This window comes from Pseudonaja textilis, chromosome 3 (assembly GCF_049901715.1).
Source record: "Pseudonaja textilis isolate UNSWEBS1 chromosome 3, rPseTex1.2, whole genome shotgun sequence".
Lineage (NCBI taxonomy): Eukaryota > Metazoa > Chordata > Lepidosauria > Squamata > Elapidae > Pseudonaja > Pseudonaja textilis.
Genome location: NC_141992.1, coordinates 108388405 through 108416160, shown reverse-complemented (window position 1 = coordinate 108416160; position 27756 = coordinate 108388405). Strand labels below are relative to the sequence as shown.

General features: G+C 40.3%; 1 protein-coding gene across 1 annotated transcript in view; it reads left to right on the top strand.

The window, feature by feature from the left end:
* The first annotated feature begins 3888 nt into the window (after window positions 1–3888).
* LOC113448161 (uncharacterized) overlaps window positions 3889–27756 on the top strand; it is a 57302-nt gene continuing 33434 nt past the window's right edge. Inside the window, exon 1 of the mRNA XM_087930382.1 lies at window positions 3889–9173. Within this exon, the coding sequence (XP_087786508.1) occupies window positions 6738–9173 (2436 nt within the window). The 5' untranslated portion in view covers window positions 3889–6737. The remainder of the gene's footprint in view (window positions 9174–27756) is intronic.

Below are 27756 nucleotides of genomic sequence, written 5' to 3'. Positions count from 1 at the left end.
TTTTCAATGGGGGAACATTTTTATTTTTGAAGGTATGTTTTAAAAACCATCCCTTTACCATATTTTCTACAATGTGGGTTTTAGGTAGTAGAATCAGGGGTGGGCTGCTACGGGTTTGGCCAGGTTCAGGAGAACCCATAGTTAATGTTATGGCTGGTTTGGAGAACCATCAAATCCCGCCCTTGGCTGGCCTACCCACCCCTCCCACCCCACCTTGCCCCTCCCAGGAGTCTCCACATAGCCCGTTTTGGATATGAGGTAAGTGCAGGGCTTGTGCAGAGGCTTGGGGAGGGTGGGAAACGGGCCTCCCGGAGGCTCCAGGCCTGTTTCTGGCCTCCAGAGGGATCTCTGGAGCCCGGGGGAGGCCATTTTCGCTCTCCCAGGAAAACCTCCAGAGCCCTGGGAGGGCAACCCCCCCCCCCACCGCTGAAGGCCAACTAGGCCATGTCCACTATAGCCCCACCCACCCAGCAACAGGGCAGAGAACTGGTTGCTGAAATTTTTGAAGCCCACCTCTGAGTAGGATGTTCAATCTAAAATCAGTTTCTAATTTTTAAACATATTAGAATTAGCACCAAAGCTTATATTTTGGCTGCTCTATCTGATAAACCTAATGATTTGGGCAGAATAAGAAAGAAAACCTTTGGCTATCAAACAATTATATCACCAGACTGTTTGTGAGGAAATATGATTTTTGGCTTCTCTTATTATATTGGATATTGGGACTTATATACCTGATGAAGCATTTAACATCTACTAATTCATTTTAATAAATTTGATGTACATAATTGTGGTTTATAAATGAACATTTCTTCCAATTTATCTGTACGTATGTCTAGTTCAATAGAATTCTGGCAACAAAACTATTAAACAACACGATTGTTGCCAGTGAGTTTAGATTACTGCTGTTGCTTTTTAACTAGCATAGTTTTTCAAATGTTTATAATATTGAAAATATTAAAAAGAAGGTGTGGTTAAATAACAGAAAAAACTGTCTTATACTTTCACTATCTGCACTCAGGAAGCATATCAAGTTATTTTCCCTTATATCTTTGGCTGTTTGAACAAAGTAGCTAACTTTTTTGAAGTAACATTATTTGATGCAAAGGGAATTAATTTGTTTTGCACCTGTATTCTAGCCTCTGGGACATTCACACACATAAAATAAATTTATTAATTCAAAAATTATCTTCATTGACTTTTTTAGTATAATTATCGATTGGCATGCTATAGTTGGCTACCTTATTTCTTCTAGTTATCCTCCATTCTTTTAATGGACTTAAACCCCACTGCTAATTCATGTTGAAGAGCTTCATCTTTTCCCTCATCTACTGTAAAAGATGTTTCCGGGGCATGGTTGCTAAATATTGCAGTTTATCTAAATCTTGCTTTCATCTAAAAAAACTTCCATTGTATTTCTGACAAATATGGCTCTCTCTGTTTCATTGGCATAGCTACGAATCCAGGATAAAAGAATGGAGTTTTGGTTGATAGTTCTATCTATTATTCCTTTAAGGAATCACAAAATTTTCAATAATGTCTAATTTTCATTAAGTGTCTGAATTTTGATCACATGACCACGAGTTATGTGTGAAAACTGTTCATAAGTCACTTTTTCAGTGCCATTGTAATGTCAAACAGTCAAGCTGAAAATCAAGGAATACCTGTATTTGCTCATTATTTCCTAGTTAGCTTCTATGACTACAAATGGGCTTCAGTTTGTATTTCCCTAGTTGTTAACTTGGAGACCCCTTAGTTCAGTGTTTCTCTGCCTGGGGAATTCTTAGAATTGATACTCACTCATCTTAAAGTTACAAAGAGTGAGAAATACTTACTTAACTGAAGTATATGGCCTTTTTTTTTTAACTTTCTTGCTTCTTCTTTCTACTTTCTATGGTATCATACTTGATGAAAGTTTCAAAAAACTTTAAAGTTTATACTTTCCCTTTGTGCAATTTGATTGATATTTCAATAACCACCATAGTGCTATTTTATTCTAATTGGCTCCAATTTTATTCAAATTGGAGATTCAGGGGTGGGATTCTACTGGTTCTGTCCACTTCCGTAAAACTGGTTGCTCTGAAAAGCAGCAAACAGAGAGCATACATAAAACCAGTTCTATGTCTGCTGCTGTTTTGGCCCACCCACCCGCCTGGCCTCTTACCTGGCCTTTATTTCCTGTGTTTTCAACCGCAGCTGCTTTGTGCGACACAGCTGTGGTTGAAAAAGCAGGAAAAAAGGGCTTTTCTAACTGCTGCGCAGTTGTACGCAGTGCTGCTCAGCTGTCCAGGCAGCTCAGCAGGTCGTAAATTGCACTCGCGTGACTCACACACGCATCTGCATGCAAGACAAAGTGACAGAACCGGTAGTTATACCGATTGGATCCCATCCCTGGATAGCTTTGCTACAGGTGATCTTAGTCTAGTATAGCTACTCAATAAGCTAGGTCCTCCTGCAAAGGATCCCATGTATTAGCACTTATTTTCTTACATTTTTGTTATACCTGGCTCCAAAAATTCCAAAAAGCTTGCTAGCACTATCTATTTTAACTAACAGAGGCATCAGAATCAGGCGGGCCAAGAGAGATACAATGCCACAGAAACAGGCAAGTCATTAAAAAAAAGGCTGGCATAGAATAAGTGACATATTTAATCTTGTCTTCCATCATATTCTTAGAAGCAATAAATGTTCTATATACAGATTAACAGAGTTGGAAGGGACCTTGCAATTGCAGGTCATCTTCTAGTTCAACCTCCCCACCCTCACCCAAGCAGGAGACCCTACACCATTTTTGATAGATAGCAGTCCAGTGTCTTCTTGAAAGCTTCCAGTGATGAAGCTTCCACAACTTCTGAAGGCAAGCTCTTCCATTGGTTGATTGTTCTGTCAGAGAATTTCTCTTTATTTCCAGGTTGAATCTCTTCTTGTTCAGTTTCCATCCATTATTCTTTGTCTGGCTTTCAGGTGCTTTGGAAAATAGCTTGACCCCCTCCTCTGTGGCAGCCCCTCAAATATTGGAATACTGCTATCATGTCTCCCCTGGTCCTTCTAGCTGGCATCATTCATATATGCTTGACATGCATTCACTCATTGCAATATAGAGGGACCTCTATGTTCCCCAATTATGCAGAATGTAAAAATAAGGTTGGTAGATCTTGTCAGCCTTGAATCTGTATTTCAAGTGTTGAGAGATTCCATATATGGCACTAGGCTATCAAAAGACTTTCCAGAAAGCCATTTCTGCAAAACACAAGGAGCCAATCTGGCTTGTAAGGACTGGCAACCTGTTTTACATGATAGAAACTACCATCCAAAATAGCTCCCTCAATGCCAAGGAAAAAAGCCGAGTGACACAGTGGTTAGAATGCAGTACTGCAGGCTACTTCTGCTGCCTGCCAGAGGTCTGCAGTTTGGCACTTCAAATCTCACCAGGCCCAAGGTTGATTCAGCCTTTCATCCTTATAATGTGGATAAAATGAGGAGCCAGATTGTTGGGGGAGGGGGAGATATGCTGACTCTGTAAACCTGTAGAATGAGAGCTGTAAAGCACTGTGAAGTGGTATAGAAGTCCAAATGAAGTGCTATTGCTATCTTTCTCTCTCATGGTACGTCTTACTAAGAAGGAGGGTCTTTCTTAAACAGGCACTTTCTATTTGTCTGGTTTGGGTGGGCAGAATTTACTTGGAATGGGACATCTTGGAGATATGCAGACTTTAAGTTGTATTGGTAATGACACTTTGAATTGCACTTAGAAACAAAACATAGCCACTGATGAATCTATTGTGTTGACCAGATAAGCATAAAAGAAGTCTAACTTTCCATTTGCACAAGAAGCCAGATTAAACCTGGTCCTGACCCACAATAAAGAACAGAGCCGTCAAAGAAAAGGTGATAATCTCTTTATGGCCTCATTTGCAACCTTATTTAAGAATACATATTTTAAAGGTTCTGAAACAAGCCTCAGTGATACCCTGTTCTTGTATAGTCCTAGGCCGTTTTGTTAGGCTAGTATGCCTGCCCAATGAGTTCTTGTTGATCTGAGATTTAATTCTGCTTCAGGGTAAGCAACTTGAGATCATGTTTTATATAAACAGGAGGCCGCTAACTCTGCATGTCTCATTAGAAAAGATTGAGCGCCTAAGATTTTAAATAACAACCACCAACTTTCTTAGCTGTAATGCTGTGTACCTTCTTTAAGCCTTTGGATTCCCTTATGGGAAAGGCTCTAAACAATTGCAAATTTCAGTACAATGTAAATCATATCTGCCTCAAGCAAACCAAAGAAAATACTAATTACCAACCCATTATTCCCCAAAAGTATAAAGCTGGATTTAGGGTCCTGAGCTATATACCTTATTCTTTGGAATAATAAAATCAGTTTTTGAGGCTAGTTGCATGATAGGCTTGAAGATTTTTTCTTAGGACCAAAACAAAGTTGCGGGGGCTGATGCCACTTTGACATGATTCCTATTTTAGAAAAAACTAAAATACCTTCATGTTAGCCACACCCCATTTCTTAAAAATAGTGTAAAGCATACTTTAGCTAAGCCTGGCTTCTCATTTCAAAAAGTTTTTGTCTTTTTAAAAGCAACACATGTAAAGGAAAACCCTATCCTAAATTTAACAGATTTGAAGAGACAGGGGTCATTGCCCTGTCCCTACTAAAAAGAAAGCAAGCTACTGGCATTCAAGGAAAGAGCCATTCATTGCCCACCTACTTTTCACCCTCCTTAACAGAAACAATACGTATTAGTGACTAAGCCACAGATCTGGTGTTGACAATTTTATACCTGTCCCAGACAAACCAAAGAACTTTGTCTTTTAAAATTCTTTTTCAGAAGAATTTATTTGTTGCAATCTGCATCAAAGAGGAGGTTAATTTGACAAGCTCTGAATTAGTCTTCTCATTTATTTCATTCTCAAAAAGTATCTTGTTCTCAAAAAGTATGTTGCAGGTATCCTTTTCCCAAATTATTCATTTGAGTTGGGAGATTGTTTGATGAAACTGAAGTTAAAATATGGAATTTAGCATTATAATAGTGAAAGTATAATTTCTGCCCCAAATTATGCAATTTCTATTACAGAAATTGGGAACTTTTCCTGCCAATGCATTTGACCTCTTCTAGAATAGTGGATCTATAGTCACCTAATCAGCTGTTTCCCACTTCTACTCTATCCCATCCCTGCCCACAACTTTCAGTGACTTTCCCAGCCCTGGAATGCTGGGCATTAGGAAGTTCTCCAGCCATCACTGGAGAGAATTCACATTCTTGAAGACCCACATAGCCTATACCTATAACTGATAAAGTTGAAAGAAAATATTTTCAGATGTTGGGCAGCAGGCAGCAATTTTTATTCTGTGTTTCAGAGTAATTTGAGAGGGGAGTATACCAAAAAAGGCTACTGAACAAGTGGCTGTGAGGCAAAGACAGGCAACAAGAACAGGCAAGTCCCCTTAAATCAGACTGACTGTTGCCCCTCATTTGTGACTTATAGGGGCTGAGGGGTATCACTGTCATTTTACTATTTTCTTTGTAAAACACCAATATGCAAAACAAGTATTTTGTTTTCTTCCCTCTCTTTTCTTGCTTTGATTCCCCCCCAATTCTTAGTTTTGTATTGTGTTCAATACAAGTAAGATGATTTGGATGGGGAATTTGCACAAAGTATGGGGACACATTCAAATCAACAAAAATAATTTTTGTTTGATTTTAAGCAAAAGTCAAGTAAAACTATTTTCAAGTAGTTCCCAAAACATACATAGTGTAAGATGCAAGTTTTCTTTTTTTGAAATAATATGAGAAAGGAAGTGAAAATGAACTTTATAAATTATAGGCTTTTATCTATTCTTGATTCCTGCTTGTAATTTTCTCAACGTCTGGGTGTTTTTTTATGCATTTTGAACATTAATCAGCAAGTTGTCAAATTATTGGATGGACCTTGTATTTATATTAATGATCCACTTGTTATCCCATTATTTGTGTGATTCCCGAGCTTTTTCCCCTCATTGTATTAGTCTCCTTATCATCCTCCTCTCAATCATTCCTTAAATATTTGCTAAGAGCAAGAAGAAAGAAACTAGGCAGGTTCAGCAGCCTCCATGGAGGCATGGTAAGGAAATAACTTGTCTAAGGCCTTTGTACTGGAGGAGATATATCTGTAGGCCAATTTCTCCCTGCTCTTTCTCCCTATCTGCCTCTCCAGAAGACCATGGGGAAGCTTCTATTTCCTGGCAAGCAGAGAAGAGGAAGACCAAAACATATTCTCCTGTTCCCCTGAGATCCACACACACGAACAACTACAGTCACTAATCTGCAACAGGTCCTGCTTGGATTTAGTCCCCCAGGCTCAGAAGCAGGAAATCAAGATGCTGGTGTCTCACGCAGGGCCAGCAGCAGCGGCAGCAAGTCGGGGAGCGATGCTGCTGCAGTTATTGGCCAGGACTCTGCGCGCCGCTGTTGACCCAACGATGTTCGGTGGGAATACTGTGAGAACTGGGACGTCGCCCGAGTTTGAGAGAGGGAGGGAGGGAGGAAAAGAGAGAGAGAGGCAGACGGAGTGGAGAAGAAAAGAATCCCACTGTTGTATATCAGGAAAACAATGCCCGGCTCAAAAACTCCTCAAAACCAATGCCCGGAACATGCAGGGTTGCAGCAACATGAAACTGCCGGTTGAAAACTTTTGAAGGAAAACTCAAAGAAACTTTACAAAGCAACGAGCTGTCCCTCCCTCGTGAGATGAACGGCGCTGCTGGAAAAAACCGATGGGTAACACAATGGCTGCAATTACTGGGGCTTTGGCTGGGTGTTTCGGATTGGGCTTTTGCATTCATTCGCTATACAATTCCCGAGGAAATGCCGAAGAGTTCGTTGGTAGGAAACGTAGTGCTTGACCTGGGTTTAGATCTCCAGCAGTTACAAGCTCGAAATCTCCGAGTTGTGTCGGGAGGCAGCAGAAAATATTTCGAAGCAGATCTCAACACTGGAAAGTTGCTAGTAAATGAGAGAATCGACAGGGAGGAACTTTGCGCAACTCTTTCGCCTTGTGTTCTAAGCCTGCAGATCATCGCGGAGAACCCCCTGGAGCTCTACGGCGTGGCTGTGGAAGTCCAAGACATCAACGACAATGACCCAGTTTTCCTGAGCAAACAAATGAGACTGGAAATCAGCGAGTCAGTGTCACCTGGAGCACGTTTTCCTTTGGAGAGCGCACAGGACCCCGATGTGGGAATTAACTCTTTACAGACCTACCAGCTCAGTTCCAATCAGCATTACGCATTGAACATACAGACTGGAGGGGATAATACAAAATATGCAGAGTTGGTGCTGGAGAAGACACTAGATAGGGAGCAGCAAAAAGAAATCCTACTGATTCTCACAGCTCTGGATGGGGGAAATCCACCCAGATCTGCTACCTTGCAAGTACTCATTGATGTCCTAGATGCAAATGACAACATCCCTATCTTCAATCAATCTATTTACAAAGCCAGCGTGAGAGAGGACACACCCTTAAACACTTTGGTGGCCAGAACAAGAGCTTTTGATCTGGATGAGGGCCCTAATGGAGAAATAATTTACTCCTTCAGCAGTCACACTCCTGCTAGAGTTCGGCAGCTTTTTGTTTTAGACTCTGATACTGGAGAACTGAGGCTCAATGGATTGCTGGATTTTGAAGAAATCAAATTTTATGAGATTTATGTCCAGGCAAAAGATAAAGGCACCAATCCTGCAGAGGCTCATTGTAAAATATTAGTAGAAATTATTGATGTCAATGACAACATCCCAGAAATCACAGTGACATCAGTGTACAGCCCAGTACCAGAAGATGCAGCTCCAGGAACGGTAATTGCTTTGCTAAGTGTCACAGATCAGGACTCTGGTGATAATGGCCTTGTAAACTGCTTTATACCCTTTGGCACTCCTTTTGCCCTTAGCTCTTCACTTAAAAACTACTACACATTGCAAATGAAAGAACCATTGGACAGGGAAATTATTTCTGAATACAATATCACAATTACTGCTCAGGATGCTGGCTCACCCTCTCTCATGGAGAAAAAACAAATATTTGTTAAAGTGTCTGATATAAATGACAATCCCCCTACATTTCCACAATCTTTCTATGATGTGTATGTGGAGGAAAATAACCTTCCTGGGGCTATGATTTTTAATATTAGTGCCTCTGATCCAGATCTGGACCGGAATTCCCGTCTTTCTTACTCTATCTTGGAAAATGAGAAATATGACAGAGATCTGGTTAGCAGATATTTTTCTATTAACCGTGAGAATGGTACCATTTATATCCTAGCACTTTTGGATTATGAAAACATAATGGAGTTCAGGCTAGTGGTACAAGTTCGTGATGGAGGATTTCCACCCCTTGCCACCAATGTCACAATCAATATTTTTGTCACAGATCAAAATGACAATGAACCCAGAGTCTTATATCCAACTTCAGGTAACAGTTCTTTGTTTTCAGAAGTAATGTCTACAGTCAGTCCTGGATATCTGGTTACCAAAATTGTGGCCTGGGATGCAGATGCTGGTTATAATGCTTGGCTTTCCTATGTACTTCATGAAGCCACTGACCCAGGTCTCTTTGCTGTGGGCTTATATTCTGGGGAGATAACAACAACACGCTCTCTACAGGAAGAAGATTCTCGCAAGCAAACTTTGATAATTTTAATAAAAGATCACGGAGAACCAGCGTTGTCCTCCACTGCAACCCTTATTGTAACAATAGCAGAGACATCCAGGGAGACACTGACAGACTTTACAGTAGTGTCTACTACACCACAATCAAAGAAACACTTGACTTTCTACTTGATCCTTGCTATTATTCTGATATCTGTGGCCTTCTTTGTCACAGTGGTTGGAGTGGGCTCTTATAAATTTTACAAATGGAGGCAATCCAAGGATATATTTAAGGCCTCCAGGAACAACTTTTATAGAACTCCAGAACCTTTCAACCATGTGGACACTGTGCGGAGTGGATTTTTTCCTCCAGATTTCTACCAGCAAGTCCTTACCACTGATTCTTGCCAGAGTGATCTTCTATACAAAATGCCTTTTGCTCCCAGTACTATAGGGAGTCGTCAAAGTACTGTCACAAGATGTGATCCTGCAATGTACAACCAGATAATCAGTACTAGTAACAGGCTGCTGGTGCCATCTGAGGTAATGTATGTTTGTCCTTTTCCATCTATGTCTGGAAAACTCAGTTCTGAGCCTGAATTAGTTTAATGATAGCTTTTCTTTCTTCCCTGAAATAGGTCAGTGTCTGTGAAGCTTGTTCTTTTTCTTCCATTCTCTTTCTATGGTGCATATTGTAACAGAATAATTTAGAATTTGAATTCCTGTTGACTTCCTAAAACCTGTTTTTTGTTATTTTTTATATTGTATGATGGCGAGGAATTCATTGCAGTTGCCCTGTGCTAACTCCATGTTAATCTTTTAGGTGTCTGTATACACAAGCCTTGATTAATTAATCTTATAATTAATTTTAAAAAGGATAAGCAGTTCCAGAAACCAAAAAACAGCAGCTCTATGTAGAGATATTATGTGTATATTGTATAAGCAAATGGACTAAATACTAATTGGAAGAATTCTGGAGGCTGTTTTTTGCTTGGGAGGTTTTCCCAAAAAATTAAAGGGAACCTTTCTGCAACATTATACTTTTTCCTAAGACAGGATGTTATTGAATGACATATGCCTCTATTATCTTGGGAGATTATGGAGGAATCACAAATAGCATATGAAAATATGAGTAATATGAGTAATCATAGTAGAAATGTAAAAAAAAAACATATGAACCACCAATTCCAAGAAATATAATAGCACAAACAGCAGAATATTTATTTTTATCTTAGCTTTATTATTTTTTAAAATAACACAAGGCAGGGACATACGTAATTCTCCTTCCTCCTCCTATTTTCCTCACAACAACCTTATATGAAAGGGGTCTGGGAGAGAGTGACTGGCCCAAAGTCACCCAGCTATTAAGCTTCACTACAATTATGTTTAAAGTAGCTTGACAAATTGTCTTTTGGCCTCCTTTTGCCCAACTATTAAGCTTTCTAGGAATTAAAACTGCCAGGAAGATACATCATCTCAGGGAAGGAAGGTAAGAGAGAATCTTGAATAAAACAATAGATCCAGGTACCCAGCTACCTTCATTTTCATAGGATGCTTGATAGAATTATTAGCAAGGGTCTTCCAACTTGGCAAGTTCAAGACATGTGGACTTCAACTCCCAGGATTCCTGAGCTAACATGACTGGAGGAGGAATTCTGGGAGTTGAAGTCCACAAGTCTTAAAGCTGTTTGAAGGCCCTGCATTAGAGGGTTGAGGTCCAGAAAATGTGAAGTTTGAATAGTAAGTAATAACCCTGTATTTATTCTTTGTTGCCCCAAAATGAGTGTGCAAAACATGGTTGAATAGATTAGAAAGGAGAAAGGGCATTTTATAGATGTAGAACTGCCACCAAGAATGCATCCCTATGCCTGACTAATGCAAGGAGGTGGGCCTGGAGGCCCTCTTAGCACGAAGGCAATTTTCTCACTCCGATAGTCAGCCTTTGTCCAACCCAGGCTGCAGATGAACTCAAACAGGCTGTCTAATAGAACTGGAGCAAGACAGGTACACATCACATGAAGGTTAGGATTGGCTTAATCATTATATTATACAGGTAGGCCCTGACCTACCAGGTCATTTAACAACCATTTGGAGTTATGAGGGCCTTGGAAAGGATCCTTTACAGCTGGTAAAGTACTTCAGGCTATTGTAAAATGACACAACACCATCATTCTGTCACATTACCACATTTCAGGTGCTTGGGCAACTAGTTTATGTTTATGACTGGTTGCAGCATCCCATGATCACATTACCAGGATTTGCAAAAAAACAAAACAACCCCCCCCCCCCATTTGAGAAAGGACTTGAACTTATAACCACATGATTTGCAACCATCACAATTTATGACTGAAATTCTGTTCTCAATTGCAATAGCAAGTCAAGAACTACTTGTACTATTAATATTTAAAATTAGCTTTTCTAGCATGTGAGATGTATATTATATGAGGCCAGAAATTTATTTTGGAGGCACTGGATATAGATGAAGGTGAGCACTCCTATAATCCATACTAAAATTTAAAATACGAGAAAAACATTACTTGCATCTCATTTATAACCTGTATACTTTATTTTCTGTATGGTCATCAATGCAAAGATATTGTCTAGTAATCTTATACTTGAATATCTAAGTCCAAGGTAGAATATAAATCAAATGTAAATGCACAGTACATATTGTTAAGTTCATTGGGGCTTAGCTACCTGTAAATTTGAATAGGATTATAGCAATGTCATACACAAATCTGTTTAAAAAGTAGCAAAACATGTTTAAGTAAAATTTAATCTAAAGTACCTATGGGCATCATTGCAACAAATTTCAATTTGGCTTGATGCTTTGTTCCTTTTGGCTTGTAATAGATTATACCCTACCTCCTATTCCTTATAAAGAATGAATAGAAAACATTAGAGTTTTCTTCCCATTTTCATAATTAAAAACATGAGAGCTAAATAGAAGCCATTTTGGGGACTGTGTTCGCAAACATAAAATGAAGTAGAAGTTAAATTTTAAAATACTGTAGCTTACAAACTAAACAGAAAAATAGGCATGAAATAAAACTTAATCTAGAAATGGCATATCTGTTATAGAATTGCAGCTATCTAGTAATTTTGGCTTTATCTGCAATTACAACTAAATCTGGTTTTTTTTACAGCTTGCAATCTTTCCTTAGGAATGTAAATCAAGATGAAGCAGGAAGTCTGCTTCATCATTATGTACAAACAGGGTAACATATTCATCAGCCCATAATTGAAACAAATTATGAATTAGTATGGTTGTATAGATATACCCATTGTCAAGGCAAACTGAGACTTTATTGCATAAACCAGCTGAAAAACAGTAAGTAGTAGGGAGTCTTTCAGAGGCAGAATGTCTCTGTGTTCTGTTTTTGTTTCTTGTTTTTATTTGAAGGCTAGAAACACTAGCACTTCCAGACAATGATAATCTAAGCTAGTTTAAAGAAGGGGATCTGCAGTCCTTTTAAACCCATATTGTTTACTGTGTCTCCCACCATGAAAAAAAAATTCTGCAAGTGATAAAAATTATCCCTTTAAAAAAAATGGAATGGAACTGTTTTGTTCAGTTATAACCACTGAAATAATAAAAAATAAAGTACTTTGCTAACTAATTCTCCCCTCTTCAAAATATGATTCATTTGTCATGCGATTAACACAAAAAAATCCTCTGCCAGGTTGTATTTGGGGAAAGGGAGAAAAAAATGATTATAAAAAAATGAAAATGAATCTTCTTGAACACTACATATCCATCACCATGGTGATGTAGAAGATTTACATGTAGAAGTTATGAGTACCTACCATTTATCTTTTTAGTTATGACTTCAGTGGCATATTTATTTATTGAGGATATTTTTACTACTGCAATCAAAAAGATTCTCATTGGCTTAAATAGAAAAGGTACTGGATACTTAGTTCCTCCTCCCCATTTACTAACATTTAACTAAGGAAGATCAATTCTTAACTGTCTGCACTACTGCCAGGAGACAGAAAGGTGATTGCAGCTTTTATATATGTCCTGATTTTATCTGGAAATGAAATAGTTAATTAAAGTGGAGGGGGAGGGGCCATTGTGAATTCCCTTTAATACTCTCCAGCTCAACTCTTCCCCCTTGTCTGCAGAAGCATGGCTGCATGAACAAAGCTGGTAAATGTTTAGGTTTAAAAATAAGAAAAACAACAAATATTACATAGAGTGGAAAACCTTTTTTAAAAAAACTGCTAGTAAGTGTGAGATTCTGGAGGCAAACTAATATAAGTATCTAGAACAGGGGTGTCCAACCTTGGCAACTTTAAGACTTGTGGACTCCAACTCCCAGAATTCCTCAGCCAGCCAGCAAAGAGTCCACAAGTCTTAAAGTTGCCAAGGTTGGACACCCCTGATCTAGAAGAACCATATTCAGACTCCACCCACAGTTAAAGTGGTATAGTCCTCATACAGAAGTTCACCAAAATGGGAATTGGGGTACAGAATAGACCAGGGTTTTCCAAACCACGTGACATCATTGCAATAAATCCACCTTTCCTAAAATTTCATTTTATAAAGTTTTCATTATTTATTGTGTCCTCTATTTAGGGGAGGCGTGTACATTAAGATTATACTAAAAGGGAGGTGTGATGGCAAAACAATTCTGATAATAAACTTTTTTTTTATTTAAAAATTACTGTATGCTTGCTAGCGGAGATAATATAGCACTAGCCACTAGGATAATGTTGTAATCCAGGGGTGTCAAACTCACGCTGTCACGGTGGCATCTCATGACATTTTTTCTCCTTCGATATACCAGGCATGGGTGTGGTCAGCATGTGATGCATCCAGCCTGCAGGCCGGGAGTTTGACAGTCCTGCTGTATTTCCTTAAAATACACCTAGTCCTCAGCTTACAATCACAATGAGTCCCAAAACTTCAATTGCTAAGCAAGACAGTTGTTAATGAGTTTTGGTCCATTTTGTGCCCTTTCTTGCCAACATTTCTTACCATCCAAATTTTGATCATATGATCATGGGGATGCTGCAACAATTGAGAAAAATGTTCGTAAGTCATTTTTTTTCAGTGCTGTAATGACTTCAAACGGTCACTAAATGAATGGTTGTAAGTCAAGAACTACCCATATTGGACATCTATCCCTCTTAGCCAGAAAATGCTGCCTTGCACAGAGCAGACCAAGTATGCTCTACAGTCTACACATCTATGTTGAAAGAATCAGTCTGTTGTAGCGTTAGGCTGCAAACGGTCATTGTGATCCAAAATTGTGAAGTCTCCAAAGTTTTATCTGAAAATTCAGTGTTTTCTTATTAGGCAGTTGGATTACTGAACTGTCTGGATTTTCCTCTATTGGACATATAATACTGGAATCTTTTTAGATTTTTGCCAATAATTTCAGAGGACACAGATTCAGGATAAAATAGGTTGGTAGAAAGGAACAGCTTTTAGTCAGTTTAGTGTCCACCCTCCCAGCAGCCAAGTTGCAGGCTAGCAAATCATTGGTGAAGAAGAAAAACACACACATTGTTTTACAATTATATCGTAGCAACAGAAGCAGGTAGCAATTTTTGGTTTATGTTTCAGGGTAATTTGAGCAGCTAGGGAAGGAGTGATATGGGAAAATAGAGGGTTTGGGGTTATCAGTAATGTTTGGCCTTTGTCATCTTTTTAAAACCTTCTCTTCCTCCTCCTATTCCTTCTCTTCCTTCTCTTTCATTTTGCTTTGCATTTTAATTTTGCAGTTTTTTTATGCAATGTTAGTAAGATTATATCAATGGGAAATTGACCTCAAAATAGGAGAGGAAAGTTTTGTACAAACAAATTAGGCAAAATAAAACATGGGTAATGCTGGAATGTGCCCATTTACTTTTTGTTAGTTCTCAAAAGTTGTTGTTTTCCTAACAATTATTTTGAATTATTTTATTTTGTTGAATTATGTTATTGAACTCATAATTATTTTAGAGTTCCATTTCTTAACCCATTATTTTGAGAGAGTCCTGTTTTTTTATCTCGTGTTAGTTTTAGGGAAACTAAATAGGCATCAACCAGTGGTTTTTAAGCAGGAGTTTTCTGTTTGGGAGGCCTTTTTGTGCATTCTGTTGTGTATTGAGTTGTATAGTATCTGTATGTACTGAGAAGGGCTGGAAGGGAACTTGAAGATCATGTAGTCCAATCCTCTGTACAGTGCATAAGTTCATTTTACTAGAGCACCCTAATAGATGCCCTTTCAATTCTCTCCTTAAACACTTTCAGGAAAAGAGAGTTCACCAGTCCTTGAGACAGTCTGTTGAATGACTCTCATTGCTAGAGTCGTTTTTTTATGTCTACTGTAACTAACAGATGTCTAATTAAAGAGAAGTTTGAGCAGTTAGGCATCAGGCTAGAAAGCGAGAGACCATGAATTCAAGTCCCACCTTAGCCATGAAAGTCAGCAGATGACTTTGGGTCAGTCACTCTCTCATACAACCCAACCTACTACATAGGGTAATTGCTTGGGGAAAATATGAAGAAGAACATGTGTTAGATATGTTCACCAGCTTGAGTTATTAATAAAAGCAAAATGCAAATAACACAAAATCTACTTCCTTGATATTTATTTATGCCTGTTGCTTCTCATTAGATATGTTAGATATGTTCACCAGCTTGAGTTATTAATAAAAGCAAAATGCAAATAACACAAAATCTACTTCCTTGATATTTATTTATGCCTGTTCCTTCTCATTTTGTCTAGAACTATTTTCAACAATTCTTCTCCATCTTCTACAGGATAGCTTTTGGATACTTGAAGACAGCTACCATGTCTTCCCAAAATCTTTTATTATCCCAGCTAAACTTACCCATTCCTCCAAACATTTCTCATAATTTTTATTTGCTAGCTCCTAATCCTTGGTATAGAAAAATCCTTTCTAAAATAAGGTACCATAGAATTAAGGACAAATAAGGGGCACTCTCAGCTAGAGCAGAATATTTACTACTCTTGACCCTGATGTTATGCCCCTGTTGGTACAGTTTAGGATTATTGACTCATTTTCAGCTTGTGTTCCAAAATGACAACCATATATTTTGTCCAGCATGGTTTCCCCATTTGAGACTATGCTTTTTCATATTCCTTCCCTTCCTTCTATTTCATAAGAAACAGTTATAAGGTGTTTCATTGTGATGAAAAATTTGAAAAATACTTATCTATAAGAACTCCATCTTGCTAGACTGTCTAACAGATTATCAATTTTTTTACATACATACTGCTGCAACTGTAAAACCAGATCAGTATCTGTCAGCCGTGCCCCAGCTGGCTTTCTAGGAAAGCAAGATGCTTGACTCCATCAGAAGGTTACAAGGCTCTTTTACTAGAGACAACTGGATGCAGCAAAAGCAAGGCCAGATCTGAAAAAAATTTGAGTAGACTGCTCCATTGTTCCAAATCCTTAGCCCTCCCCCGACTTTGACCAGTTCATCAGTGCCCAATAGGATGGTAGCTTGATGTTTTGAGAAAAGGACACTTTGAGAAGCAGGTAACATTCCATTACCAGGTCCTAGGTGCCCCAAAGTCCTTGAAGTGGACCGGATGAAACTGGTTCATACCTCTGATTCCTGTTTGTGCTGGTTTCCCCCCTCCCCTCCCCCCTTTTACAACAAGCACTCTTCCCCCCCCCCCCCATTTCCCTCCTCCTTAGGATTGTGGCAGGCTTCAGCACAAGCAATGGGGAACATGTAAGACTGGCATCCGCCCCGTCACAGGGATGTTAGTCCTGGAAAAAAGAGAGATAGAGATTAGTTTGTATTCTGTGGTTTATGTTGATATTGGTTATGGAATCTCTGGAGTAGTTTAGGTGCACACATAGGCCACACATCTACCCATTCAATTTCAGCAGGGGAAAGATGTTTCCAGGTGATGGGGTATTGGACTATTCCACTGTGCTTGCGGAAATCAAGAATGTTTTAACTTCAAAATGCTGTTTCCCTTTGATCAGGGTGAGGACTGGGGTGCTCCTAGGATTAGTGCCAGCTTCAACAGGCTGCAATGACATACTGGATTATTTGAGGTTTGGGGGAAGGGTTAGCTGTGTAGTAACAGTGTTGGTGATTTTACAAATGAGAAAAGGACCAACGTATTTTGGCCCCAGTTTTTTGGACTTCTCCCTAGATTGGAGGTATTTAGTGGAAAGGTAGACTTTGTCTCCTGCTGTAAAGTCCTTTGGTTTAGAACGTTGTCTGTCAGCTTGGTTTTACTGTACAGTACATGCATCATCTAGGCTTTATGGACCACTGGTGAGGTGTGTTGTACTTGGGTGATCCAGTCAGCCAATGAGGCAGTCTGGGGCGTACTTTGGGGTAGTTTTGGCATAGCAATGAATACTTGCCGCATAGCCACCTTAAAAGGGATGAAATCAGTGCTACTATGCACATAGTTATTATATGCCATTTTTGCAAATGGGAGGAGGTCCAACCAGTTGTCTTGCTGGAAATTAATAAAACATCTTAAATATTGTTCTAGGCCCCCATTTGTTTATTCACAGGCCCCATTTGTGGATGATGGGAACTACTGAGTCTCTGCTTGGTGCCTAATAATTATAGAAATTTTTGCCAAAATTGTAAGTGCATTTAATCCCTGGTTTGAGATTATGCACTCTGTAGTTTATAGACATGCTGTAGTTTATAGACATGCTGAACGAAGAATTAGTTTATAGACATGCTGAACGAAGAATTTAGCTAGAGTGAGGGCTGAAGGGATCTTTGAGCAGGATATGAAGTGCATCTGTTTTTGGAAAACAGGCTTGTCATGATCCAAATAATGGAATTTCCAGAACTTTCAGGAAGTTCAATGATAAAGTCCATAGAGATTTCCTTCCACAGAGCCTGGCATCTTGCCACATGTTATGGGAGTCCTGACACTTTCCCTAGGCATTGTTTTGCCTCTCCGCATACTAGCCACATATGCCTCAATGTCTTTATTCAGGGACGGCCACCAGAATTGGTGTTTTATTAGGTACAGGGTTTTTATGAACCCAAAGTGCCCTGCTGTTTTTGAATAATAGCTTTTCTCTAAAGGACTAAAGCTCGTTGGCCCTTAGGAATGTACAGTTTCCCTACAACCCATAGAAGCACCTCTGCTTCCTGTCTGCGCTGGTCTCCCCCACTTTCCTCCTTTACAACAGGCTCCCTTTCCCCCCATCCCCCTCCCTCTCAGGAATGTGGCAAGCTGTAGCTCAAGTGATGGGGAGCGCAGCCTGATAGTATAGTTGTCAACTCTGAAGCAAACCTGGCTGAGACCATCTTTGAGACTTTAGGGTTGCCACAAGGAAGAAGAAGGGACAGGGAGGGGGGAAATAGATAACTGGGGGTTTGTAGTCAAAACAAAAAGTTTTCCTCTGGGAACCAAGGACATTCTAACAGGTGGCTGGGAAGAGGAGGAGTGGACAGTGGTCAGATTCAAACAATTTTACTACTGGTTCCATGGCCTTGGTAGTCATGTCACTGGCTAGGTGTGGCTGGGTGGTCATGTGACTGGGTGGTCATGGCCAACTTAATGTCACTCACTTGCCTGGCCTCTCCTCGCCTCAAAGGCCTCAATGAGATGCAATTTCCATGTCTATTTATTTACTACTACTGAACATCCAAAATACACTATTTAATCCTATGTACACTTTCTATGCCATATGTGTACATACATATTACATAGTATAGAGTGTGTATAGGCACACAAAAAGATACATTATCTACTATATATACTATACTGTATATCTACTGTACAGAGAGAGAGAGACAGAGACAGAGACAGAGAGAGGGGGGCGGAGGGAGCGCTCTTCTAAAACTATACACATTCAACCTCACTGTGTTTGGAAAAATACACCCAGAGTCCATTTTCTGCCACACATTTAACTATAACTTCTGTACATTAGAACATTACACACGCCTTCAGATGTTCTTCCCTATCTTGCACATGACTCTAACATGATAATGTTAGAATCAAGAGATGTCATAGATGGAGTAAAACATGGTGAAACTCACTTAACTACACTCTTGCTTAGCAGCCAAAATTTTGGGCTCAATTGTGGTCATAAGTGAAGGACTATCTCTGCCTTCCTCTGCATGGCAGCCTTGCCCTAGTAAACTCCTCCTCCTCCTTTCTGGCAATTTTCCTCTCTATCAGAGGCACCAAAATAATCTAGATGATATAAGATTTCTTGCTGGAGCAGGGAGTTGGACTAGATGACCTCCAAGATCCCTTCCAGCCCTAGATTGCTGTGCTGTTTCAAAGCGTCTTCTTTTTTTTTAATAAATTTTTTATTAATTTTCAATGAACAAACATACACAAACAAAACACAAAACATGAAAACATAAAACTTCTTTTTGGAAAGCGGCTTAGACCCGGGTTACATCTTTTTGTACAGACATAAATCAAATTCATGCTCACTTTATATACCATTTCATATCTTATTTACCATTCTACATTTTCTATATAGCTTCTCCCCTCTTTTCACTCTCTTAATTCTATTTTATTTATTTCATCTCAATTTAAATCATTATGCTTGTATCTTTTGTCTGTTCTATTTCAATTATCTATTATCTTTTCTCATTAACACAAAATTTCTCATGTAATCACTGATTGAAGTTTGATGCCTCTATCTTTCCCCTAAATTTAACACTTAAAATAATATATAATTTTCATTCTGATTCTGCTTAGTACATTCTAAAGCTACATACTATATTTTAAAATAGGAAAATAATAAGTTTATAATATAATTAAAATAATAATCCATAGCAAATTAAACTCTATTGTTAAATCTTAAGCATTTTACACATTCCTTTTAATATTTTATCCCATTTTATAATCATATAATGTTCCAGTTTTCTAACATTATTTCAAATACAAATACAACAATGCAGTCTTATGTACTTTTGCAGAATCTCTTTTTTAATTATATTTTCCCCCATTATCTCTGAATAAATCCTGTTTCTTTACATCTTGTTTCAAACCTTTGTAACTTCTCTTCCCTTTTTCCCTTGCTTTCTTCTCCAATCTAGCCTTTTTACCCCCCCGCCTCTTGATCTCCACCCTCTTAATCTCCACCCTCTTCTGTATTCCTCTTTTCTGTTGCTTTCTGACATTGTATCCATTTTTCACTTTATTTTTCCCTTTTTTGCTTGTTTTCTTAAGTCTTAAATTCTCCATTCTCTTTCCCCTCTTTCCCTTTTCTTCCCCAGCTAGAGTTGTTTGTTCATTAAAGATGGCTTCTTCTTCATCGCAGTCTTCTTGTTCTTGTAGTTTCTGATAGGTAGAAATTGCCATTTCTAAGAAATGAAAAACAGATCCAGAAGAGCCCTTCCCTTCTTGTTTCTCTTCTTTTAGCTTTTTAAATTCCATTTTCAGTTCATCACCAAGTAATACCATTGTGAAAAATTTTTTAAACAACCCAAATGTTCTTAGTCTTTCAAATAATATTTTCCAAAGGTCCCAAAGTCACCAAGCAATCCAAATACACACAAACTGTTTCATTTAGCACTTTCTTCTTTTTATACTTTCTCTTCCTGGGGTACAGTTCAATTGCAAAGTTCCTAAATATATCTTTTAGAAGTCTTGTTACAATTTAACTCTAGTCTTATAAGTTCCAAGCAGCCTCCTCCAGCAAAATCTTAATATTAATTCTTTTCCTCTCCCTTCCCACTTATAGCAAAAAATATATATATTTTTTTCCAATGTTCAGAAATCTTTAATGTCCCCTTGGCTTTAATTTTCAAATTTAATGCCAAAACGGGTTTTTCCAATTTCCATCTGCTATCACTGTAAGGAAGGAGAGTGGGAAAAAACAAACTTTCCCTTTTTACTTTCATTCGCCGCTTTTTCCGATCTTCTTTGGGAACGATGTATCTTTAATAAAATTAAAATTCCAGGGTATTTAAATGCTACTTATTATCCCGGTCAGCCAGAACTTTCACTTTCTCAGCTTCCTCCTGCACATTCTTATCTGGATGAAAGCTTCTTTGTGGCACCCATTGCTGACCACCGCTCCACCGCTTTCAGAAAAGGGAGTTAAGCCAGCTGAGGAGGGGGGGTTACGATTCCCCTGGACCCCTGCCGGATCTCCCCCGGACCTCTGCCAACTGAGGAGTGGGGTTGCAATTCCCCCAGACCCCTGCCAGATCTCCCCTGTCTCCAGTTACCTCTATGGGGTAACCATTAGCCCCCAAATCCGGCTGGATCAGGGGCACTCCAGCGGTGAGCACAGCAGAAACCACGCACGATCACGGATTCCTGCCACCGCCGAAGCCTTGCAAACCAGAAGTCTTTCAAAGCGTCTTCTGAAGCCATGTTTAGTGCCAGGGTTTGTAGTCCTTCCTTCCTCTCCTTTTTTTTCTCTCTCTCTCTCTCCCTTCCTTCCTTCCTCCCTTCCTATCAATCCTTCCATCCAACTATATGTCATTCACTTTCCCCTCCCTCCCTCCTCCCCCCACTTTCTTTTTCTTTCTTCATACAGATTCCATACAGCTCTGAACAGTGGTGGGATTCAATTTTTTTTATTACCGGTTCTGTGGGTGTGGCTATGTGGTCATGTGACTGGGTGGGTGTGTCTAGGTGGTCCTGTGACCAGGTGGGTGTGTCTAGGTCCTGTGACCAGGTAGGTGTGGCTAGGTACGAGGTCATAAGAGCAACTGGTCATAAGTGCAAGGACTGGTCATAAGTAAGAGGACCAGTCATAATTCACTTTTTTCAGCCCTCTGAATAGTCCCTATGTGTAGGGAAATAAAACTCAGCTAGTCCTTGACTCACGACCACAACTGCTTAGGTGAGAGGTTTGTTCAAAGTGAGTTTTGCCCCTGTTTTATGTCCTATCATGTCACGGTGGTTAAATGAAGCAGCACAGTTGTGAAATGAGTGACATGGTTGTTAAGAATGCTGCAATGGTCATAAACGTGAGGACTGGTTATCAATATGAGGAGCGGTCATAAGTGTCAGGATTAGTCATAATTCACTTTTTTCAGCCCTCTGAATAGTCCCTATGTGTAGTGTAGAGCGATGAAGTATGGTTGTGTCCAGCCAGATGTTCTGAAACACCCCAAACAGCCAAACTTTATTTGGGAAGAGAAAAAATATCTAAATTTCAGCTATTTTAAAATAATCCAGGCAGCTTTTCTTCCCTGGACCAATTTCCACTGTCAAGTGGACTCTGTCTGAAGGGGTGGGTCATGTGGGGGTGGGAGAGGCCCAGCTGTCCTGACACCAGGTCAGCCTGTATAAGGCTCCAGTTTCCTCCCCTTTCCTTATTTTAACAGATTAACAAATGGACCTTGTAGGCCGTCTAGTCCAACCCCTGCCCTACCCAAGCAGGATACCTTACTCCATTTTTGTCATCTCAGTCCAGTCTCTTCCTGAAAGCCTTCAAGCGATGAAGCTCCCACAACTTCTGAAGGCAACTTCTGTTCCATGGGTTAATTGCTCTCACTGTCAGAACATTGGGGGAGCGGGGGGTGTCACACAGTCCCTGGAGAAAGCAACTTACCAAAAATTAATTGAGTGGTGAAGACTGGCAAATGAAGAAAGCGGGTGAGGAGCGGAGATCAATAATATTCAGTTACTTTTAAGAGTGTCTCACACTATAGTTAGCATTTAAAAGATGTTATGGAAGAGGAACAAGTTTCACCAGACAAGACAGACTAAGCTGAAAGTGGATTTGAAAATGACAATCTATAACAAAGATGTTACACTGTATATATAAAAGAATGGCTGATATTTTCATTGAAAAATAAACACTTAAAATGGAAATACAATTAACAAACCAAGAGAGTTTGTTATTTTGTGCCAGTATTGGCACAAAAATCTTTCCTAGCCAAGACTACTTTCTGATTGATTATCTAAATGCCTGCCTGTCCTTCTGGATCCGGAACTCTCACAGATTCTTAGCTCTATTATTCTCCACAATCTTCTGTGGAAATCCTTGATGGCTGGCTGGAGAATTCTAGAAGTCCATACATCTTTCAGCTGAGATACACTGATCTACTCCTTAGGTTCTAGCGTGGTAAATCCCTGCTTCTTTGGATCTGGTGCTTAGTGCCTGATCTTGTGCTGTTATGACCAGTGATCAGTACTGCCTTTTACACACACCACTTCAGGAATAATTATAAAAACGATTTCTCACTCATTTCTTTACTAGTAGTTGAAACAAAATAAGCAGCCATAAATGTCACCTAAAGTTGGAACCCAAAGTCAGATGTACACTAAATGTAGACTGGTCTTAGCTACACGTCTTCCTAGCAAACAGCAAATTTTGAAGCTCCAGGTAAAGAGGATTCATTTTAGGATGAGTAATCACAGTTCGCATGTTGGAGGTTCCTAAAAGAATCCTGGGAAACTCTGTATTTTAAAGAACATTTGAGGCAGGGTGCAGAATAGCCCTTCTCTGCTTGAGGCTGTAGAGACCTGGTATCAATCAAAACACTGTTTATGAAACAACTGATCAACACTGACAGGGCAAGCCACTAGTATATGAAAATAAAAGCAAACTCCACTCCCTTCTAGTATTGATGATGTTACCTAGTTTGTTAATGAAACATCTGCAAAAAACCATCAAGCTCAGAGAGCACCAAGGACCCCACAGTCAGACTTCCAACTTCTGAGGGGAAAAAAGATCTCCCGAAGTTGTAAGGTCCGACTGAAATGACTGATTAGTCTCCAAGCTGATTGGGTGCTGTTCCATTGCCGCCTCACAGCTCCCAGTCATGTCGCCTTCTAGGCCTCCCTGCAGCCCCCTGGGAGCAAGAACGAGATGAAGAATGACTGGACTGGGCAGGGAGAGGAGGGGCCAGCCAGAATTTTTACTATCGGTTCACCTAAACCGACCCATCCAGGCTGAATCCCACCACTGACTCTGAACACTTAAGGCATTTTTCTATTTTAAACAGGTATCTCTCTGGGTGTCTCTCTCTCTCTCTCTTTCTTTCTCATTCTCTCTTTCTCATCTCTCTTTCTTTCTCCCTCTCTCTCATTCTTAACTTTTTTCTTTCTCCCTCTCTTTCTTTCTCATCTCTCTTTTCTCATCTCTGTGTTTCTCATTTCTTTCTCTCTCTCACCTCCTCTCCCTCATCTCTCTCTCTCTCTCTCTCTCTTTCTTTCTCCCTCTCTTTATTTCTCCCCCCTCTCTCTTTTCTTTCTCTCTTTTTCTTTCTCCCTTTCTCATGTCTCTCTTTCTCTCACCTCACTCATCTCTCTCTCACACCTCTTTCTTCCTCCCTCTCACTCTCAGTTTCTCATGTCTTTCTCATCTCTCTCCTCTCTCTCTCATCTCTCTTTCTCTTTCTCTCTGTTTCTCCTCTCTTTCACCTCTCTCTCTCACCTCTCTGTCTTCCTCTGTGTCTTTTGTCTCTCTCTTTCCCTCCCTCTCTCAGTGTGTCTCTTCTATCTCTCTCTTTCCCTCCCCCTCTGTCTCTTGTCTGTTCCCTCCCCCATCTCTTGTCTCTCTCTCTCTCTTTCCCTCCCTCCCTCCCTCTCTCTCTCTGTCTCTTGTCTCTTTCTGTGTCCATCCCGGGAGGGGGGAAGAAACCTTTGAACTGGTGCTGGGTGGTGGGAATCTGAACCCAAACCGGCCTGAACCAGCTGAATCCCACCATTGAGCAAAGCTGACCTGATTTGAGAGAAAAAAAGAGTAGCTTCAATTCTTGGTCTAACAATGCTAAGTGAAGGAATTTCTGCTAAATTTGGAAGTGCTAATTTTACAAAATGGACCATAGATTCCAATGATAATTCATCTTTAGTCAGTCACTACATAAAGCTGTAAAATATCTGATTGATCATTACATGTAGAAGATTTAAGGTCCATATTGGAAAATAAGGGGTTTATATTCTCTGAGCTTGGTTGTTTTCTTGCAGATGTTTCATTACCCAAACTAGGTAACATCAGTGCTAGCACTGACTGACTAGCACTGATGATGTTACCTAATTTGGGTAATTAAATGTTTGCAAGAAACAACAACTTTCAGGGAGCATGTCACTTCAAATCTGAGCTATAAATATTCTCCTTTATTGGTACATTGGAAAGTGACCTACAAGTAGTCCTCTACTTGTTCATTTGACAAAAGTTCAAAGTTACAATGGCTTTGGAAAAACTGACTTACAACCTATAAAAGGTAAAGAAAAAGGTTTCCCCTGCTGTGTCTGACTCTAGGGGGCTGTGCTCATCTACATTTCTTGGCTCCCGGTGTTAATTGAAATCATTTCTGTGTCATGTGGTGAGCATGACTATATACCAAGGTACACAGAACATTGTTGCCTTCCCACAGAGGTGGCACCTGTTAAACTACTCGCATTTACATGCGTTCAAACTGCTGGCAGGAGCTGGGGCAAATAACAAGAGCCCACCCTATTGTGTGGTGCTTGTGTCCCCAGCCTGGACTGTCACCTTTCCAGATGACAAGCACAGCATCTTTAATCATGTATTACTTACAAACCATTCTACTACACCCCCACCCTCAGTCCTATTATCACAATTTGGGTGCTTGTCAGCCAGACTACATTTACAGCCTTGCAACATTCGGTAGTCATGTGATCACAATTTGTGGCATTTTTGGCAATTTCTGGCAAAATGCTCCTATTGAAGAAACTGGATTTGCTTAATAACCACCATAAAAATTGTTTTAAGAACAGGTCTGACTTGACCTATGACTGCAATAACTTAGGACAGAAATTCTGGTTCAAATTGTACTTATAACTGGGATGTCAAACTCACATCGTCACAGCAGCATCATGTGATATATTGCAACTTTTTCCCCCTTTGCTAAACTGGGCATGGCCCTAGCCAGCGCATGATGCATCCAGCTCAAGGGCTGCGAGTTTAACAGTGTTGGGTTATAAGTTAAAAATTACCTGTATTTCTTTAACATTGACACTTCACAGAACAGCCAGAGAATTTGCAGGTGTGATTATGAATTTGGAGATAAATATTTCAAAAGGTGATGAAAGTGACATTTTTCAAAATTCACAAGAAGACCAGTGAAAAAGGTACAGCTTTCATGAGCACACCCTGGAAATTCTTAATGATACATTTAATTCTTTTCCTCTCTGTATCCTAAATATCCTATTTCTTACAATGTTTCTTGTATAAGCTTTTACATGATTTATAGCCTGGCACCCCGGATGCCTGGAAATTTCTCACCTCTTAGGAAGATGCAAGGGGAAAAGGGGTCATGTGGATTGAAGCACCAGAAGATAGCCCTGGAAAACTTTCCTTATCTGCTTTCTCAGAGACGCTGGTATAATAACATCTTCACACCTGTAGATTGGTGGAATCCACATCAGACTGTTGGGAGGGGTTTCTAATCTCCCTTTATCCTAGTTGCATGTCCTGAGGGACCTCAGATCCTGCTTTGAAGTTTGACTTGCTTTTACCTCCTTTCAATAAAATGATTCCTTTTGAAATACAAAGTTTTCAAGAGTCTATACTTATTTTTGAAGAGTGAATAAAATCCCCCCCAAAAATTTTTACTCTAGGGGTACCCTGCAACCATATCCGGACAAAATAGTGAGCAATGGGAAGCAGAGTTCTGGGGAGAAACCTTGACAACTATCCAACCCGACACCGGCTCCATATGTCCCATCGAAGACATTGAAGCTGTCTTCGAAAGTTCCACGAAGCCCAGATGGTCTATTGGCATAGGGAAAAGGGACAGCTGGGATAGAAGAGCCAGAGAAGGAATTCTTACCCATGGTAGCCATAAACCCAGGTGGAAAATGGAACTGGAAGCCCTTTCCAATCAGGAGGAACTGATCGAGGAACCGCTGGCAGATAATCAATTGAAGCGATACATAAACTACCTCATGAGGGAAGCCCTGGAAAACCTCAATGTCTGAGTTGAACTGAGTCACCAGCGAAGGAGAGTGGAACTAGCAACTGAGGAAGTCCAAGCCATCACCCTTGATCCAGCCAAGGCTGATCAAGCAACCAACCAAGCCGGAGGACCAACAGCCATGCCAAGTACCTGACCTGCCATTCCAGAGCAGGGGATTAATCCCAGCTAACCCAAGGACCTACAACTGAAGATAAAGATCCTCCCTTGGGGGTAAGATTCAATGGAGACCCCCAGAATTTTGGGTTTTCCTGGTTCAAGTCCTCACTTATATGCAAAAATAAAGGTGAAACTTCCCAAGCCAGGGGGCACGAGTGCTAGTCGTCACTCTAGCCCTAGAAGGGGCAGTGGCCAGATGGATGGTAACCCTCCACAATGACACTTCAGAGCTGTGGAATCTTAATTGATTCATGACACCCCTCCACCACTGCTTCGAAGACCCCCTCATCAATTGCAAAGCCTGCGACTGCATTATGGTCATAAAGCAGGGCCGTCGCCCTGTAGCTGTATATACCGAGAAATTCCATGACCTGGCCAGCCGAGTCGATTGGCCAGAAGATATTCCACTCTGCTGGTTCAAAGATGGACTCAATGATAGATTGTACACTGCCTGCCTGGCCCACAGGGCTCCTAGCCGCCTGCATGAATGGTATCTGGTGGCAGAGGAGGCAGAGATCAACTTGACCCAAAACTAGTACTGCACTGGCATGGCTTGGAGAAAATCCCCACCCCAGGGGAAGCAGGAGCCCTTCAAACCCCAAACCGCCATGGCTCCAAGGCCATCTGGCTGCCTTAAGTGTGGGAAGTAGGGACACCATGCAACAGAGTGTGGTTTGAAAACCCCCACTAGAAAGTCTGATCACCCATCAGAGGGGAAACCTGCAAAACCCAACCCTGGAGGAAAAGAAACCATGCTGAAAAGCCGAGAAGCTGTGTGGTTCCTCTCCCCTCCAAACACAGAGGAAGAAACTCCAGCACCCCAAGAAGATCTGAGCATTTCAAAAGTGATCCGGAAGATGACCCTCTGCTAAGCAACCCAATCGAACTGCTCACTCTACCCCTAAGATTGTTAATCCCCAGCCGAGGGAAGGGGGAGGAAGTAGCAGCATTACAGGACTCAGGGTGCACTCGATGCCTAATCAACCCAACCCTGGTAGGGAGATTGGGGATTCACCTAAGGAGAATGAAAAACCCCATCACTTTCTGCCAATTAGATGGGACTATAGTGGGGGACAGCCAGCCAGCTGTGCCACAGAATCATTACAAATAAAACCGGGGGACCGTAGCGAGACCCTCATG